Source organism: Salmo salar, chromosome 16 (assembly GCF_965601325.2).
Source record: "Salmo salar chromosome 16, fSalSal1, whole genome shotgun sequence".
In the NCBI taxonomy this organism is placed as follows: Eukaryota; Metazoa; Chordata; class Actinopteri; order Salmoniformes; family Salmonidae; genus Salmo; species Salmo salar.
In genome coordinates, this window is record NC_138306.1 from 2134029 (window position 1) to 2153214 (window position 19186).

Sequence of the window (19186 nt, forward strand, 5' to 3'; positions counted from 1 at the left end):
TTTCCAAACACCCAGCCAGATAGAGAGATATTCTTTCCCCTCCTCGGCTTCTGTCTCTCTGAGTTGCATGGTGGCACTAAAGGGATCCAGAGTGAAAAAGGCTAAACAACAGTTATTCACATAGTCTGGGAATGAATGAGGCATCCAGTAGAGGCACATAATGTAGGAGATTTAGTTGTCAGTAATGAGAGCTCCTGTCTCTCCGGTGAAGGAGGGACGAGACAGAGAGATGGAAGGATGGAGGGAGGGTGTTAATGAGAAAGTTGAAGGTCATAAATTGTGAGCGATGACAGCTTCGGTGAAGATATCAACCACTACAAAAATAAAGGAATGGGAAAAAGGAGGGAGGGAGAGGCAGATGAGTGTGGGCAGCTGACCTCGTTACAGGCTAATTCCTGGACAGTCTCTCTCTCTTCTCTCCTGCCAAACCCAAGACCTGCAACTTTAGCACTATACTCTCCATCTCCTCCCCTATCTTCCTCTCATCTCATCTCCTCTCTTCTTATACCCTTCCATATTTCCTCTCTGGTCTCCTCTGTGTTCTCCCTTCCTCCCTCCCCTCCTCCTCCTCTCCTCCTCCTCCTCCTCCTCCTCACTGTATTAAACCCTTGGCTGCAGTGAAAGCTGCTCTTTCTGACTCTCTCCTGATCTTCCATTTGTTCTTCAACCTTCAGCTCTGATTTACACTCTTACTCACTCCTTTTCCTCCTTATCTCTCCCTCTCTCTCCCTCCCCCGCTTTCTCTCTCTCCTGCCCAGCTCCTTTCTGTCACTCTCCCTCTCCCCCATCCCACTCTCCTCTGTGGATCACAACCCTGCTTTAGATAGCTTTAATTTCTTCTGCTCCTCAAAGCTGAGTCTTAGCACATGAACTTCTGAAGTGGCTTGATCTTTAAGCGCCTGCTTGAATACTAATATGGAAATGGAAATATACTGTAACTTTCTATGTTGTCATTTAAAAGTGCTATGGACATTCACAATGTGATTATTCATGTATGTGTTTTTTGAAGTTGCAGGTCTTGTGTTTGGCAGGAGGGCTGTCAACTGAGATAGATAGATTAGCCCGTCTCAATCCATTATGCCAGTAGAACAATTCCAATCGTTGCCTGACCATATCGCTATGTACCGAGCATACACTCTCTCCACAAACCATTAACTACTTCTCTATCTCTGTCTGTCTGTCTGTCTGTCTGTCTGTCTGTCTGTCTGTCTGTCTGTCTGTCTGTCTGTCTGTCTGTCTATCCATCTCTCTTTCTTTCTATTTCCCCCTCTCTCTCACTATCCCATCAGCTCTCTACCCTCTCCATCACTCTCTCTTCATTTCTTCCATTCAACAGTCTCTTTCCCTTCCCTCCATCTTTCTCAATTTTCCTTCAATCCTCTATCCTCTCCTCCCTTCTTTCCCCTGGCACATTCCCGTCTCATTTGTAATTCAGATTTCACCCTGACAGTGTTTGACCACCACAGAAAGAGAGAGCGAGAAAAGAGAGAGGCTGTCCAGGAATTAGCCTGTAACGTGGTCAGCTGCTCACACTCATCCTCCTCTCATATAATTATCCCTCCCTCCTTTTTCCCCCTTCCCATATTTTTGTAGTGCTTGATTTCTTCACCGCAACCGTCATCACCCACAATTTATGACCTTCAACTTTCTCATTAACACCCTCCCTCCATCCTTCCATCTCTCCATCTCGTCCCTCCTTCACCGGAGAGACAGGAGCTCTCATTACGGACACCGGCAATTTACTGCCGAACTGTCCACCGCTTTCTTCCTCTCCCTTCTCCCTCCTTTACTCTCCACCTCTCTCTGTCACTCCTGTTTTCTTTCTTCTTCTCTTCATCTCAACCTGTTAGTCTATCTCTCTTATCTCCATCTCACTATCTCTCTCCCTTTCTCTCTCCCTCTTTCTTTGTCTCTCTCTTTTTCTCAACCTCCCTCTTCTTCTTTTCACTCATACTCACTCTTCCATGATCGTGCAAGCCATAATATCTAAATCTGTGTTCCCCAGCCCGCCCTCTAGCTCCTGGCTCCTCTTTCTGTCTGTGAGTGTAATGGTTGAGGTTGGCAGTAGGTTGCATGGCTCCTGTGTCTGTCTGTGTGCATAGGCACCTGAGCAATGGAACAAACGGAGCAGCTGCATCCCCACTTTTTTACAAAAAAGTTAATGATCATTGGGTAGTTTGTAATTTTCAGTGATTAGTAAAATGTTTTGAGCTAGTCTGTATTAAAATAGATATTTTTTTATTTAACTAGGCCAGACAGTTAATATATACAATGATGGCCTAGGAACAGTGGGGTAATTGCCTTGTTCAGGGGCAGAAGGACAGATTTTTACCTTGTCAGCTCAGGGATTCGATCTAGCACCCTTCCGGTTACAGGCACAGCGCTCTAACCACTAGGCTACCTGCCACCCCACAAAATATGTCAATTTTATATAAACTCAGCAAAAAAAGAAAAGTCCTCTCACTGTCAACTGCGTTTATTTTCAGCAAACTTAACATGTGTAAATATTTGTATGAACATAACAAGATTCAACAACTGAGACATAAACTGAAAAAGTTCCACAGACATGTGACTGACAAAAATGGAAAAATGTGTCCCTGAACAAAGGGGGGGGGGGCAAAATCTAAAGTAACAGTCAGTATCTGGTGTGGCCACCAGCTGCATTAACCTGTTGGGGCTAGGGGGCAGTATTGAGAATTTTGAAAAAAATATGTGCCCATTTTTAACTGCCTCCTACACCAACTCAGAAGCTAGGATATGCATATTATTACCAGATTTGGATAGAAAACACTCTGAATTTTCTAAAACTGTTTGAATGGTGTCTGTAAGTATAACAAAACTCATATGGCAGGCAAAAACCTGAGAAAAACAAAATCATTTTGTGGCTGTACTATTTTTTCGAGTCATTGTTAATAGATCACACAGTGAGAAAGGATTCACTTCGCACTTCCTACGGCTTCCACTAGATGTCAACGATCTTTATTAAGTTGTTTGAAGCGTCTATGATGAACAGAGACCGGATGACAAGGAAGAGAAGTTGACCTCCCTGGGATGTCGTCACTTCATTATTACCTGCACCTGCGCAATCATGTGATGCGAGACATTTTTCAAAAATGTTTTTCAAGACACAGGAGAGGTCGGGTTGAAACATTACGGATGTTTCACGTTAAAAATGGCTCTAAAGATTGATGCTAAACAACGTTTGACATGTTTGAACTAACGTAAATAGATACTTTTTTTAACTTTTCGCCGTGACTTCCGCGCTACTTTTTAGTAGCCTACCGAAGCGCTAACAACTTGGAGTTATTTGGACATCAATTATGAACTTTGTTGAAAGAAACCACATTTGTTATGGACCTGGGATTCCTGGAAGTGCCAATGGATGAAGATAATCAAAGGTAAGGGATTATTGACAATAGTAATTTTGATATTACATGGTTACAAGATGGTGCTAACCTGTATAGCCTAGCCTATTGTTCTTAGCAGAGCACCCGGTTTATTGCAAATTGTGATTTCCCAGTAAAGTTATTTTGATATCTGGCAATGCAGTAGCATTTACGAAATGTTAAACTATAATTATTTGAATGACAATATTATAATTTACCAATGTTTTCGAATAGTAATTTTGTAAATTGTAACGTTGTTCACCGGAAACATTTGAGAAAAAAAAAATTTGAATTTCACCGCTACTGTAAAATGCTGTTTTTGGATATAAATATGAACTTGATGGAACAAAAAATGCATGTATTGTATAACATAATGTCCTAGGAGTGTCATCTTAAGAAGATTGCCAAAGGTTAGTGCATAATTCTAGCTGGTTATCTGCTTTTGGTGACACCTGTCTTTGAATTGACAAAACATTACACACAGCTATTTTCAATGTACTCTCCTAACATAACCTAACTTTATGCTTTCGCCGTAAAGCCTCTTTGAAATCGGACAATGTGGTTGGATTTAGGAGATGTTTATCTTTCAAATGGTGAGAAATAGTTGATTGTTTGAGAAATTGAAATGATTAGATTCTTGCAGTTTTGAATTTCCCGCCACGGTCTCTTGACAATGAATCCCATTACCGGGCAGGGATCCCCTGTTAGGGCTAGGGGGCAGTATTGACATGGCTGGATAAAAAACGTACCCGATTTAATCTGGTTACTACTCCTGCCCAGTACCTAGAATATGCATATAATTATTGGCTTTGGATAGAAAACAGCCTAAAGTTTCTAAAACTGTTTGAATGGTGTCTGTGAGTATAACAGAACTCATATGGCAGGCCAAAACCTGAGAAGATTCCATGCAGGAAGTGCCCTGTCTGACAATTTCTTGCCCTTCTTGATTATCTCTATCCATTACAGAGGATCTCTGCTGTTACGTGACACTTCCTACGGCTCCCATGGGCTCTCAGAAGGCGGAAAAAAGCTGAATCGTGGCTTTGCAGGCTCTGGCTGAAAAAAAGTAGCGCGTTTGTGTAGTGGCTGGTTACAGTACTGTGAGACTCAGGCGCGTGCCCGAGTCGACCTCATGCTTTGTTTTCTTTTGTCTGTTTACCTAAACGCAGATTCCCGGTCGGAATATTATCGCTTTTTTACGAGAAAAATGGCATAAAAATTGATTTTAAACAGCGGTTGACATGCTTCGAAGTACGGTAATGGAATATTTAGACATTTTTTGTCACGAATTGCGCCATGCTCGTGACCCTTATTTACACTTCGGATAGTGTCTTGAACGCACGAACAAAACGCCGCTATTTGGATATAACGATGGATTATTTTGGACCAAACCAACATTTGTTATTGAAGTAGCAGTCCTGGGAGTGCATTCTGACAAAGAACACCAAAGGTAATCAAACTTTTGTAATAGTAAATCGGAGTTTGGTCAGGGCTAAACTTGGTGGGTGTCTAAATAGCTAGCCGTGATGGCTGGGCTATGTACTCAGAATATTGCAAAATGTGTTTTCACCGAAAAGCTATTTTAAAATCGGACACCTCGATTGCACAAAGGAGTTCTGTATCTATAATTCTTAAAATAATTGTTGTGTTTTTTGTGAATGTTTATCGTGAGTAATTTAGTAAATTCACCGGAGGTTTGGGGTGTATGCTAGTTCTGAACGTCACATGCTAATGTAAAAAGCTGTTTTTTGATATAAATATGAACTTGATTGAACAAAACATGCATGTATTGTATAACATAATGTCCTAGGTGTGTCATCTGATGAAGATCATCAAAGGTTAGTGCTGCATTTAGCTGTCTTCTGGGTTTTTGTGACATTATATGCTAGCTTGAAAAATGTGTGTCTGATTATTTCTGGCTGGGTACTCTGCTGACATAATCTAATGTTTTGCTTTCTTTGTAAAGCCTTTTTGAAATCGGACAGTGTGGTTAGATTAACGAGAGTCTTGTCTTTAAAATGGTGTAAAATAGTCAAATGTTTGAGAAATTGAAGTAATAGCATTTCTAAGGTATTTGAAAATCGTGCCACGGGATTACACTGGCTGTTGCGTAGGTGGGACGATTTCGTCCCACCTAGCCCAGAGAGGTTAAACCCTTTACAATGACGATCTGTGAAGTTATTTGGATTTTTACGAATTACTTTGAAAGACAGGGTCCTGAAAAACGGACATTTCTTTTTTTGCTGAGTTTATGATATATTTATGATATGTTTATTAACAGATTGTGTTTTGTACCCCATTCGCCTCAAAATGGATGGTTTGACCACTGTAAAGTTTTGCTCCGCTCCCTCACTCCACTGTGTTGGTTCAGCGCAGTTAGAAAACACTAGTCGCACCACTGGTGTTTAAAAACATGAAACGGCACATGCAAAAGAAAATTGTTTAGCTATTTTGTTGTGCTGTTACATTTGTATCGTTGTTTCATGTCCAATGCTTTTGGTCCAATTGTGTTGTTAAATATAATTTCAGCTGCTTGCCCCACAAGCAAATTTCTTGTGTAATTTGCCTGTAAGAACCATGATGAGCACGGTCTGATTAGGCTTTGCTGACTCTGAGTAGCCTTCCATCAGCCTACTGCAAGGTAGACACAATTTGAGCAAGGGTTTCCTTCCAGAGAGACATCAGAGATGGTAACATCCTCTGTTTCACAGAAACCTGGCTCTCTCAGGATATGTTGTCGGAATCGATTCAGCCACGGGGCTTCGCTATGTATTGCGCCGACAACATACAGAAACTCAAGTCTTTCTGCTCACCCGACCTAGAATTCCTTACAATCAAATGCCGGCCATATTACATCCCAAGGGAATTCTTGTCAGTTATCATCACAGCTGTGTACATTCCCCCTCAAGCAGACACCACGACGACCCTCAAGGAACTTCACTGGTCTCTATGTAAACTGGAAACCATATATCCTGAGGCTGCATTCATTGTAGCTGGGGATTTTAACAAAGCAAATTTGAGAACAAGGCTACCAACATTCTATCAGCATATTGATTGTAGTATTCGCAGGGGTAATACACTCGATCACTGCTACTCTAACTTCCGCGATACATTCAAAGCCCTCCCCCGCTCTCCCTTTGGCAAATCGGACCACGACGCCATCTTGCTCCTACCGTTTTATAGGCAGAAACTCAAACAGGATGTACCAGTGACTAGAACCATTCAACACTGGTGTGACCAATCGGAATCCACTTTTCAAGATTGTTTTGATCACGCGGACTGGGATATGTACCGGTCAGCCGCTGAGAACAACATCGATCTATACTCTGACTCATTGATTGAGTTAATAAGGAAGTGCATTAGAGATGTTGTACCCACTGTGACTACCTTAACCAGCCGTGGATGGATGGTGGCATTCGCACAAAACTGAAAGCGCGAACCAGCATATTTAACCATTGAAAGAGGTCTGGAAATATGGCTGAATATAAACAGTGTAGTTATTCCCTCTGCAAGGCAATCAAACAAGCAAAATGCCGGTACAGGGACAAAGTGGAGTCACAATTCAATGGCTCAGACACGAGATGTATGTGGCAGGGTCTACAGGAAATCACGGACTACAAAAAGAAAACCAGCCATGTCATGGACACCGACGTCACGCTTCCAGACAAATGAAACACCTTTGCCCGCTTTGAGGATAATACAGTGCCACCGTCAAGGCCCGCTAACAAGGACTGTTCCTCTCCTTCTCTGTGGCCAATGTGAGTAAAACATTTAAACGTGTTAACCCTTGCAAGGCTGCTGGCCCAGACGGCATCCCTAGCCGTGCCCTCAGAGCATGCGCAGACCAGTTGGATGGTGTGTTTACAGACATATTCAATCACTCCCTATCCCGGTCTGCTGTCCCCACATGCTTCAAAATGGCCACCATTGTTCCTGTACGCAAGAAGACAAAGATAACTGAACTAAATGACTACCAGCACTCACTTCTGTTATCATGAAGTGCTTTGAGAGACTAGTGAAGGATCATATCACCGCCACCCTTGACCCACTTCAATTTGCATAAGAGGAACCTCAAGAAGAATACCTATGTAAGAATGCTGTTCATTGACTACAGCTCAGCATTCAACACCATAGTACCCTCCAAGCTCATCATCAAGCTGGAGGCCCTGGGTCTCAAACTCTGATAGACTGCCCCCAGGTGGTGAAGGTAGGATACAACATCCCCACAAGGGTGCGTGCTCAGCCACCTCCTGTATTCCCTGTTCACCCACGACTGCATGGACTTGCACGCCTCCAACTCAATCATCAAGTTTGCAGATGACACAACAGTAGTGGCCTTGATTACCAACAATGACCACCACTGTACCCACCACGGTAGTGTCGTCTGCAAACTTGATGATTGAGTTGGAGACGTGCATGGCCACGCAGTTATGGGTGAACAGGGACTACAGGAGAGGGCTGAGAATGCACCTGTGTGGGGCCCCAGTGTTGAGGATCCGCGGGGTGGAGATGTTGTTTCCTACCCTCACCACCTGGGGGGCGGCCCATCAGAAAGTCCAGGACCCAGTTGCACAGGGTGGGGTCGAGACCCAGGGTCTTAAGCTTAATGACGAGTTTGGAGGGTACTATGTGTTAAATGCTGAGCTGTAATCGATGAACAGCATTCTTACATAGGTATTCCTCTTGTCCAGATGGGTTAGGGCAGTGTGCAGTGTGATTGCAGTTGGGTCGTCTGTGGACCTATTAGGGCGGTAAGCAAATTGGAGTGCGTCTAGGGCGTCAGGTAGGGTGGAGGTGATATGATCCTTGACTAGTCTCTCAAAGCACTTCATGATGACGGAAGTGAGTGCTATGGGGCGATAGTCGTTTAGCTCAGTTACCTTAGCTTTCTTGGGAACAGGAACAATGGTGGCCCTCTTGAAGCATGTGGGAAGCAGCAGACTGGGATAGGGATTGATTGAATATGTCCGTAAACACACCAGCCAGCTGGTCTGCGCATAATCTGAGGATGTGGCTAGGGATGCCGTTTGGGCCGGCAGCCTTGCGAGGGTTAACACGTTTAAATGTTTTACTCACGTTGGCTGTGGTGAAGGAGAGCCCGCAGGTTTTGGCAGCGGGCCATGTCAGTGGCACTGTATTGTCTGGTATTGCAAGCAAAGAAGTTGTTTAGGTTGTCTGGGAGCAAGATGTCGGTGTCCACGGCAGGGCTGGTTTTCTTTTTGTAATCCGTGATTGACTTTAGACCCTGCCACATACCTCTTGTGTCTGAGCCATTGAATTGCGACTCCACTTTGTCTCTATACTGATGCTTAGCTTGTTTGATTGCCTTGCGGAGGGAATAGGTACACAGTTTGTATTCGGTCATGTTTCCGTGAAACAGAGAATGTTACAATCTCTGATGTCTCTCTGGAAGGCAACCCTTGCTCGAATTTCATCTACCTTGTTGTCAAGAGATTGGACATTGGCAAGTAGTATACTCGGGAGCGGTGAGCAATGTGCCCGTTTACGGGGCCTGACGCTCCGTCTGCCCCTTCTGCGACACCATTGTTTTAGGTCGCCTACTGGGATCCGATCCATTGTCCTGGGTGATGGTCCAAACAGAGGATCCGCTTCAGGAAAGTCATATTCCTGGTCGTATTGTTGATAAGTTGACATTTCTCTTATATCCAATAGTTCTTCCCGGCTGTATGTAATAAGACTTATGATTTCCTGGGGTAACAGTGTAAGAAATAATACATAAAAAAACGAAATACTGCATAGTTTCTTAAGAACGCGAAGTGAGGCGACCATCTCCGTCGGCGCCATCCCCCTTCTGTGTTCTATTAGATAGATAGCTCTGAAATCACGAAATGGCACATGTTGAAAAGCCATAACATATATGTTTTATTCAACAACAGGTAATGGTCAAAAATATCAAATTCTGCACAAGTTGCCACAATCTTCTTATTATCAATGTCTTTCAACCAATCATCTGTCATTCGTGTCAGTGCAGTACATGTTGAGTGCCCTTCTCTATAAGCATGCTGAAAGTCTATTGTTAATTTGTTTACATAGAAATAGCATTGCATCTTGTGAAACACAATTTTTTTCAAAAGTTTGGTAAGAGTCAGCAGCTAGCTGATTGGTCGGCTGTTAGAACCAGTACAAAGGGTGGTTTACCATTCTTGGGTAGCGGAATAACTTTGGCTTCCCTCCAGGTCTGAGGACACATTTTTTTATGCAGACTCAAATGAAAAATATGACAAATAGGAGTGGCAATATAGTCCCTTACCGTACTTGTCAATACCAGGTGATTTCTTATTGTTGATGGAGAATAATATTTTTTAAACATCATCCACACTAACTTTAGAGAAATAAAAATTACAATGCTTTTCTTTCATCATTAGTTATTTTATGCATGAAAATTATGGCTCACAGTTGTTGCTGACATTTCATGCCTAAGTTTCCCTACATTGCCAATGAAATAGTCATTAAAGTAAATGACAACAGCAAGAGTTTAAAATGTAGCCAAGCTGTGTCTCTACAGGACATTTGTATCTTGATAAAACAGCTCTGCTTGCCTTGGTAAATAAAATCGCCGAAATAAGCCATTTCTACCACAAAAAAAGTCCATGTCAGAGGAAAAGCAGAACGGTCAATGAATATGCTTGTTGAGACTACACTTTTGCTCTTCCTCATACTTTCATGATTTTTCTGTTTCTTCACGATTTGTTGTCAAATACAGTACCAGTCAAAAGTTTAGAGACCCTACTCATTTGAGGGTTTTTCTTTATTTTTACTATTTTCTATATTGTTGAATAATAGCGAAGACATTAAAACTATGAAATAACACATGTGTAATCATGAAGTTAAAAAGTGTTAAACAAATCAAAATGTATTTTAGATTTTAGATTCTTCAATGTAGCCACCCTTTGCCCTGATAACCGCTTTGCACAATCTTTACATTCTCTCAACCAGCTTCACCTGGAATGATTTTCCAACAGTCTTGAAGGAGTTCCCACATATGTTGAGCACTTGTTGGCTGCTTTTCCTTCACTCTGTGGTCCAACTCATCCCAAACCCTCTCAATTGGATTGAGGTCAGGTGATTATGGAGGCCAGGTCATCTGATGCAGCACTCCATCACTCTCCTTCTTGGTCAAAAGAGCCTGGAGGTGTGTTGGGTCATCGTCTTGTTGAAAAAGAAATGATAGTCCAACTAAGCGCAAACCAGACGGGATGGCGTATCTCTGCAGAATGCTGTGTTACCCATGCTGGTTAAGTTTGCCTTGAATTCTAAATAAATCACTGACAGTGTCACCAGCAAAGCATCCCCACACCATCACACCTCCTCCTCCATGCTTCACGGTGGGAACCACACATGCAGAGATGATCCGTTCACCTACTCTGCGTCTCACAAAGACATGGCGGTTGGAACCAAAAATCTCAAATTTGGACTCATCAGACCAAAGGACAGATTTTCACCTGTGTAATGTCCATTGCTTGTGTTTATTGGTGTCCTTTAGTAGTAGCTTCTTTGCAGTCATTCGACCATGAAGGCCTGATTCCCACAGTGTCCTCTGAACAGTTGATGTTGAGATGTGTCTGTTACTTGAACTCTGTGAAGCATATATTTGGGCTGCAATCTGAGGTGCAGTTACATCTAATTAATGTATCTTTTGCAGCAGAGGTAACTCTGGGTCTTCCTTTCCTCTGGCGGTCCTCATGAGAGCTAGTTTCATCGTAGCGCTTGATGGGTTTTGCGTCTGCAATTGAAGAAACTTTCAAAGTTCTTGAAATTTTCCGCATTGACTGACCTTCATGTTTTAAAGTAATGGACTGTTCTTTCTCTTTGATATTTTGAGCTGTTCTTGCCATAATATGGACTTGGTTTTTAACCGAATAGGGCTATCTTCTGTATACCACCCCTACCTTGTCACAACACTGATTGGCTCAAACTGATTGGCCGATGAAGGGCCCTCCCTGTGGCTCAGTTGGTAGAGCATGGTGTTTGCAACGCCAGGGTTGTGGGTTCGATTCCCACGGGGGGCCAGTACCAAAAAATTTAGAAAAAAATGTATGAAATGTATGCATTCACTACTGTAAGTCGCTCTGGAAAAGAGTGTCTGCTACATGACTAAAATGTCATGTAAATGTATTAAGAAGGAAAGAAATTCCACAAATGAACTTTTAGAAAGGCACACCTGTTAATTTAAATGCATTCCAGGTGACTACATTATGAAGCTGGTTGAGAGAATGCCAAGTGTGCAAAGCTTTCATCAAGGCAAAGGCAAGCTACTTTGAAGAATCTCAAATATAAAATATTTCTCGATTTGTTTAACACTTTTTTGGTTACTACATGATGCCATATGTGTTATTTCTTAGTTTTGATGTCTTCACTATTATCCTATAATGTAGAAAAGAGTACAAATAAAGAAAACCCTGGAATGAATAGATGTGTACAAACTTTTGACTGGTACTATATATATATATATATATATATATATATATATATATATCGATATATATATATATATATATATATATATCTGCCAAAATAACCTATTTTGTTCATTATAATACGATATTATTTTTATGTGAACATAATCAATGACCAAATTGAAATACAAATTCCAGATTGCATTTTCAAGTTTACAGTTTTGTTCAATGCCCTACCAGAAAACCCTTTCATATTGCGAAAGAAAATGAATATAAGATAAATCAAGGCTCACTTTAGTACATTATTGTGATCACATTCTTTGTGGCAAAAACAAGATGAAAAAAAAAGTGCAATTAAACAATGCTTTTTCTTAACCTACCAAGTACAAAATTAAAATACTTATTGGGTAAAACAATATTATTCCTCCATTTTTTATTTAATTTCCTCATTGTCATGAGTTATCCTGGCCACGTTCTTAACAGTTTGCCTGTGAATTCATCACTGTAGGTGGGATTGTCAGGGGAGGGGCATTATATTTTTGAGAGTCACAGAGTTGGTTCTGGATATGTCAATCGATCATTATGGGTGGTATTTTCAAGAAACGGGGCGGGAGTCACAGGGTTGGTAGGGTTTCAGACCTGTTAATTAATTATTATGGTTGGGATTTTCAGGGATGGGAGTATATTAGTAATCTAGACATTAAAACACTTTTTCTATCTAATTCATTATAGCAAAATCTGAGAAAATGTGTTGTGTTCTGTTAATAAATATGGATTCTCCCTCTTAAGAAACAGTGTACAATTGCAGGATATTTTTATTTATTTTTTAATGCTAACATTTCTGGGGATGGTACCCCAGATCCCTCCACCCTCCGAAGCTTTTGCACCCCCACCTTCAGACAAAGTCAGGCACCCTTGTCTGTGTGTGTAATGCTGGAGGTTGGAAGCAGGTTGCATGGCTTCTGTGTCTGTCGGTGTCTCTGTATCTTGTATGTGTGTGTGTAATGCTGGAGGTTGGTAGGAAAAAACCTAAACAGGTCTTTTGCCAAACAGAGACGACTAGGCACTGTGACAGTATAGTTGATGTTGAGAGGGTCCTAGGGCAAGGAGAGGGAGATCACTCTTTACTACAGACAGTGTATCCATGTCACCTATTGTACAGTACAACTTTATCCTTCAATCCTTTTCTGTCTCTCTTACTCATTCACTCTTTCAGGCAATAGTGGAGGCTCTAGGCTTCATATCTTCATAGTGGCATGGGTCCAGACAGCTGAGTAGTATACTGTGAACTGTCTCAATGGCACCACTAGTACTTCCCATGGCACTACTGGCCTAAAACTAATAGCTTAGTGCTATTAAGGGCCACACTTGAGAGTGAAAACAGAGTTAGCCTACTTCAAGAAAACCCCACTTAATTTTCCTTTGATTGCAAACCTCTCTCGGGTAGTGTTTCAGAAGTGATCTGTCAGAGGGGTGCTTGAATAAGGAAGTCTGCTTCCTCCTAAACATGTAATTACCACTACTCAGAGTGCATGATGGGAAAGCACTGTCAATGTGTACGTATTACTGTCACAGAGAAACTGGCTGCGGAGTACTAGCTATAAACAGTACAGCTCAGAGAAATATCTGAGTTTAGCATAAACTGAAATACAGCACACCCAAACGTCTCTATCTGTAGTGTTGAAACATCATCGTTAGTCTGTCTGTGGTTTGTGTTTGTGTGTTCTCTGCTGCTCACCTCCCTGCTCACACAGCTGCTGGGCAAGAGCGTCCTTGAAGATGATCTGTCCTCGATGTGTAGCAGTTGCCCTGAGAGAGGGACAGTGATGGAGAGAGGGACGGTGATGGAGAGAGGGACGGTGATGGAGAGAGGGGCGGTGATAGAGGGAAAGAGATAGAGGGAGATGCAGTAAGAGCATTAAGTCTAACTGTGCCGAGGGTAAAGATGAGACTATCAATATAAAGATTAACTTTGAACAGATGCTTTAGTTCACCCGTAGATTTAAAAAATAATGGTGTATGTCTGTCTGTATGTGTTGCAGTGCTGCCTTTAGCCTTTTGGGGGCCCTCAGCAAGATTTGATTGGGGGCACTCCCCTACCTCACAGGCAAAACGTTTTAGTGCCGGAACAAAAGGTGGGTGACCATTTCATGAAATTCTGCATTATTTTAGATGACTGGAGACTTTAACATAATCTTTTTTTATAACTCACAAATTTTCAAAATGACAGGCTACTTTGACACTAACAAACTGAGAATCTGAGATCAAGAAAAACAACCTAGTCTTGAATCCATCAATAGCCTGGACCTACATGTGTGGAGACACAATATGAGGAGGAAATTATAGTCCTAAAAGAGATTTCCAGTTTTACTGACTCACCAGCGATTGGCTGATGCACTGGTGCAAAATGCTTATGTCTCTCTTGTTTTACTGGGCTACACACAATCCACAGCTAGGCATATATTCTTTTTATAAGCCATTGATCCTCTGTGGCTAAATGATATGCCTACTCCTGGTGTAGTATTTTGAATTATTAAATGTATTACTTTGTAAAACAATGTGGTCGCTCAATAGGCCTATTTGGCAGCCTACATACTGATTAGTCTTCTCTTGTCAACCGGATACATTTGCTTTCCAACCTGTGTTTTCCCGTAATTGTATTTCAAATATTGCGAGGCCTGTTTTGGCTGCATGCTGTTCAATGACAGATTTGCCGCATGTTCCCGACTGTAGGCATGCCTTGTGACTGGGCTACACACAATCCACAGCTAGGCATATATTCTTTTTATAAGCCATTGATCCTCTGTGGCTAAATGATATGCCTACTCCTGGTGTAGTATTTTGAATTATTAAATGTATTTCTGAACAGACAGCAGTAGTTCTATAACAATTGATCAGGGGTGCTGCGACACTTCCAGCACCCTTCCCGCCTAAGTACAATGCTGGAGAGATGAGAGTGGCAGGCTCATGTCTATCAGAGCAGAGAGAGGGAGAGAGGTCATAGAAAGACACCTCTCTCACCACAGCAATGGCCATGTGTTGGTCTATATAGGCTACAATGTTGCACAAACCATAAGCCCAGGCCTGGCCAACACAAATCAATTCTTAAAATATCAGGCATGTTTTCATATTACGTTTTTCAAGGGGCAGGAGAATCACAGAGGGGTCAACTTGAAGTAACACTGATTGCTTTTATTAGAATTTTTACATTGCAAACATTGACAATTATTTTTCATGCCAGGAGAGGCACCGGATCCTGGAAATTGGGTTCTGGAACAAAATTGTACAAAACTGAGAGGATCTGGCTCAAGTTAAGCACTGGTGCTTTCTCTTGGCAGTCGATACATTTTTTCAGTGTTAAAGTTAATTTCCTGCAATTATACATATTACAAAGTGAAAGTGTTTTGCAACTTTCACATTTTGCCATGGGGCAGAGAACATTTTGCAGTTTTAAAGTATAAATCTCACTTTTAAAAGTCCAATGCAGCTGTTTTTATCTCAATATCAAATAATTTATGGGTAACAATTAAGCACCTTACTGTGATTGTTTTAAATTAAAATGGTCAAAAAGAAACAAATTGCTTCTTAGCAAAGAGCAATTTCTCAAGAAAGAATTTAGCTTGGACTGTCTGGGAGTGGTCTGGGTGGGGAGGGGAAAACTCTCTCTTATTGGTTAATTAAATCATTTACTGCATGTTGATGTCACCAGGCAGGCCAAAACTCCATCCCACCAAAACAGACTGAAATTTCAGGCTCTTACACTAAAAGGACGTTATCATAATTTTCACAATTTCACAGAATTATCCCAACCTCAGTGTGGAAATATATATGAAACACAGGAAAATCACATTTTTGACTGCACTTTGAAAGTTCGTATTTTGATATCTTTATTGTTCGATATAAAAGACACCAGCAAATCAGCTCAAAGTGATTTTGATTTTGGAAATCTGTTCCAAAGTATTTCCATGCGTAATAGAGAGATATAGTCCCTTTTGAAAGTATTCACAACTCTAGACTTTATCCACGTTTTGAATTTAATAGTCATTTTTTTTGTCAACGCTCTACATAAAAAATTTTAACACGATTTTTTTAATGAATGGAAAATAAAACACGAATATATCTTGATTAGATAAGTAGTCAATACATGTTAGAATGACCTAAGAGCTTTGCACACCTGGATTGTACAATATTTTCCCATTATTATATTATTAATTATTGAAGCAAAGTCAAGTTAGTTGTTGATCATTGCTTGACAGCCATTTTCAAGGTTTTGCCATAGATTTTCAATCCGATTTAAGTCAGAACTTTAACTAGGCCACTCTGGAACATTCAATGTCGTCTTGTTAAGCAACTCCAGTGTGTATACTTGTGTTTTAGGTAATTGTCCTGCTGAAAGAATAATTTGTTTCCCAGTGTCTGTTGGGATGTTGCCTGTGCTTAGCTCTATTCCTTTTATTTGTATCCTAAAAAAACTCCCTAATCCTTGCTGATGACCATAACCTGATGTAGCCACCACCATGCTTGAAAATATGAAGAGTGGTACTCAGTAATACGTTGTGGTGGTTTTGCCCCAAACATCACGCTTTGTATTCAGGACAAAAAGATAATTTCTTTAGTGCCTTACTGCAAACATGTTGCATGTTTTGGAATATTTCAATTCTGTACAGGCTACCTTCTTTTCACACTGTCTATTAGATTAGTATTGTGGAGTAACTACAATGTTGTTGGTCCATCCTCAGTTATCTCCTATCACAGCCATTAAACTCTGTAACTGTTTTGAAATCACCATTGGCCTCCCTGAGCGGTTTCCTTCCTTTCCGACAACCTAGTTTTAAGAAGGGTGCATGTATCTTTGTAGTGACCATCAAAAGTGTAATAAATAATTGCACCATGCTCAAAGGGATATTCAATGTATTTTCTTATTTTTTACCCATCTGCCAATATGTGCTCTTCTTTATGAACCATTGGAAAATCTCCCTGGTCTTTGTGCTTGAATCTGTGCTTGAAATTCACTGCTCTCCTTACGGACCTTACAGATAATTGTAAGTGGGGAGTACAGAGATTGGGTTTTCATAAAGAAAATCCTGTTAAACACTATTATTGCAGACAGAGTGAGTGTTGAGATTTCTAGCTCACTCAGGAAAAAAAAAAAGATATATATAAATAGATAAAAGAGAAGGAAATGGGTCTGATGTGTTCAATTAAATGGGGAACGAGTGATTTCTTTAAGTTTCTTAGATGCTCAAATATGTTACGTTATGTGCGCATGCGTAGCTTCACTAGAGACTTAAATTACAGCACCTGGTAATCACTTCACCGTAGACAATCATCAGGAGCACACAGCCCGTTGGTATGTAACTGCGAACTACTCAGTCTAGCATTGATGTTTAAGTCACTTATATGTTTGTGCACTGAACGTTTACCTCACTGTGTTGGTGTTAGTTGGCCGGGAGTAACTTGTAGCTCGCTGGGTGCGGTAGCTCAGCGACCCAGATGCTATATAGCATTAGGCTATTATTATCAGCCATTTGCATTGTGCTGATTGTTCGGAGCACTCTGCTGGTTTCTGGTGGCGGTGGTGATAGCGGTGGTTTGGTTCGGTGATCCCTGGTGGAGTGCCGCATTATGTTGCATTTGTGTGTAAATCCTTTGGACGAGGCATGTGGTGGCATGGGTTCTGTGTCCTGTGACAGCGTCCATAGCAACCTGTGACGGCAGAGTCACTGTGCGCATGCTCCTCTGGCGCTGGGCATTCTGGGTGATGTAGTCGGTGCTGTTTTAAGCCAGATTCGCCACATCTTTGATGGTGTTGCAGGCTTATTTTGATTTATTATTATTATTATTATTATTATTATATATACTAAATAATATATCTGAATAATATATTGTCATTACTTGTTTGTTGTATTTCAGGTTTATGACCTGTGGTCATTTGATTTAAAATAAAATTAAGGACAAAACACGAGTCATGACATTGTGTGCTTCCTGGTGAACCTTTTCGGAGGGCTAAATAACGAAAATCCGAACAGTCATAAACCACGGTTCTCCTTTACATGGATAATGCAAGTGCTAGAACATTCGTCACGAGACTAACTTCTGATAAGCAAACAGTCCACCCATAAAGCTGTCTGGTCATCTGTTGACTTACTAGGCAAATCATTACTGAGTGAAAGCCAAGAAGAGGATAGAGTCTACAGTTAAAGGACTACTTAAAACCCAGTTGGCAGAAAACACTTGCGCTTGAGTTAAACGCTAGAAAAGTTGGCAAGATGGCAGCATCAGAGGAGGAGCTGGAGAGGGTAAAACAGAAGCGGTCTGCAGCCCAGACTGCGTTCACTAGAAGAGCCAATTACCTCACCTCCAGAGCTAGTGCACTGGGGGAAAGTGAAATGAGAAGTGAGTGGAGGAACTTTAAAGTGGATCACTCCAGAGTCAGAGATGCAGGGTTTGAGTATGCCACGGCCCTGAGAGAAGTGGACGATGATGAAGCCAAAAAGAAGGCGGAAAACATTGACGGAAAAACAGCAGAATGTGACTGTAAGTTTGATGAAACTGAACAAGTCATCCTGATCAGATTCTGGACAAGGTTCGCTGAGGCGGAGATTACCACCCTCACTGAAGAGGCTGGATCAGCCATGGACCAGGCCGAGGACACCGATCACCACCATATGACCAGGAGGGAATGTGAATTGATTCATAGGAACCTGGAACGGGAGGTCAACAACTTCGAACGAGGATTGGATGAGTGGAAAGATTTGATCCCTCGGTCCAAGGCAACAGAGTCAAAGGACCAGATCCGGAAGTTGAAGAAAAGGCGTGAAAAACTGTGGGATGAGTGGGCATGGATAGGCGGTTCTCAATCCGACGACGAAGGGAAACTGGGAAAAGTGAAATTTGTGGAGCAGGAGGAGCCAGTTGGGACTTACAACTACAGGCCCCAGATCAGCCTAGAACGTGCACGCTTGCCCATGTTTGCTGGTAATATGAGGAATTACTACCGCTGGAAAGCTGAATGGGAGGACTTGCAACGTCTGGGAAACCCTCATGGATTGGAAAATGTGAGAAAATTCCATCTCTTGGGAAGCCTAGATGAAAAAGTCAAGAGGGACCTCGTATTGTCCAGCTGTGGATCCGCCAAAGACGTGTTCAGGCTCCTGGACAACAAGTACGGAAATAAGCCAAAAATAGCGCTGCTGATTGCACAAGAAGTGCAAGGACTTTGCCCCATCAAAGGAAACCATCCGAGGAAGACAATCGAACTGATTCAAGCCGTGGAGAGAGCTCTTCGTGACCTACAAGTCTTAGGGGAGGAAGATGCTGTGAAGAACCGAGTGGTTGTGCAGTTGATTGAAAGTAAGCTTCCTGACTCCCTGAAAGAAAAGT

General features: G+C 41.7%; 1 protein-coding gene and 1 non-coding gene across 2 annotated transcripts in view; one reads left to right on the plus strand and one right to left on the minus strand.

Moving 5' to 3' along the window:
* Positions 1-19186, minus strand: part of LOC106573022 (reelin) — a 318880-nt gene that overhangs the window by 166779 nt on the left and 132915 nt on the right. Inside the window, 1 exon segment of the mRNA XM_082962453.1 lies at positions 13542-13612. Within this exon segment, the coding sequence (XP_082818579.1) occupies positions 13542-13612 (71 nt within the window).
* trnaa-ugc (transfer RNA alanine (anticodon UGC)) lies at positions 11341-11416 on the plus strand. The gene has a single exon. It is a non-coding gene; the product is annotated as a tRNA-Ala (tRNA).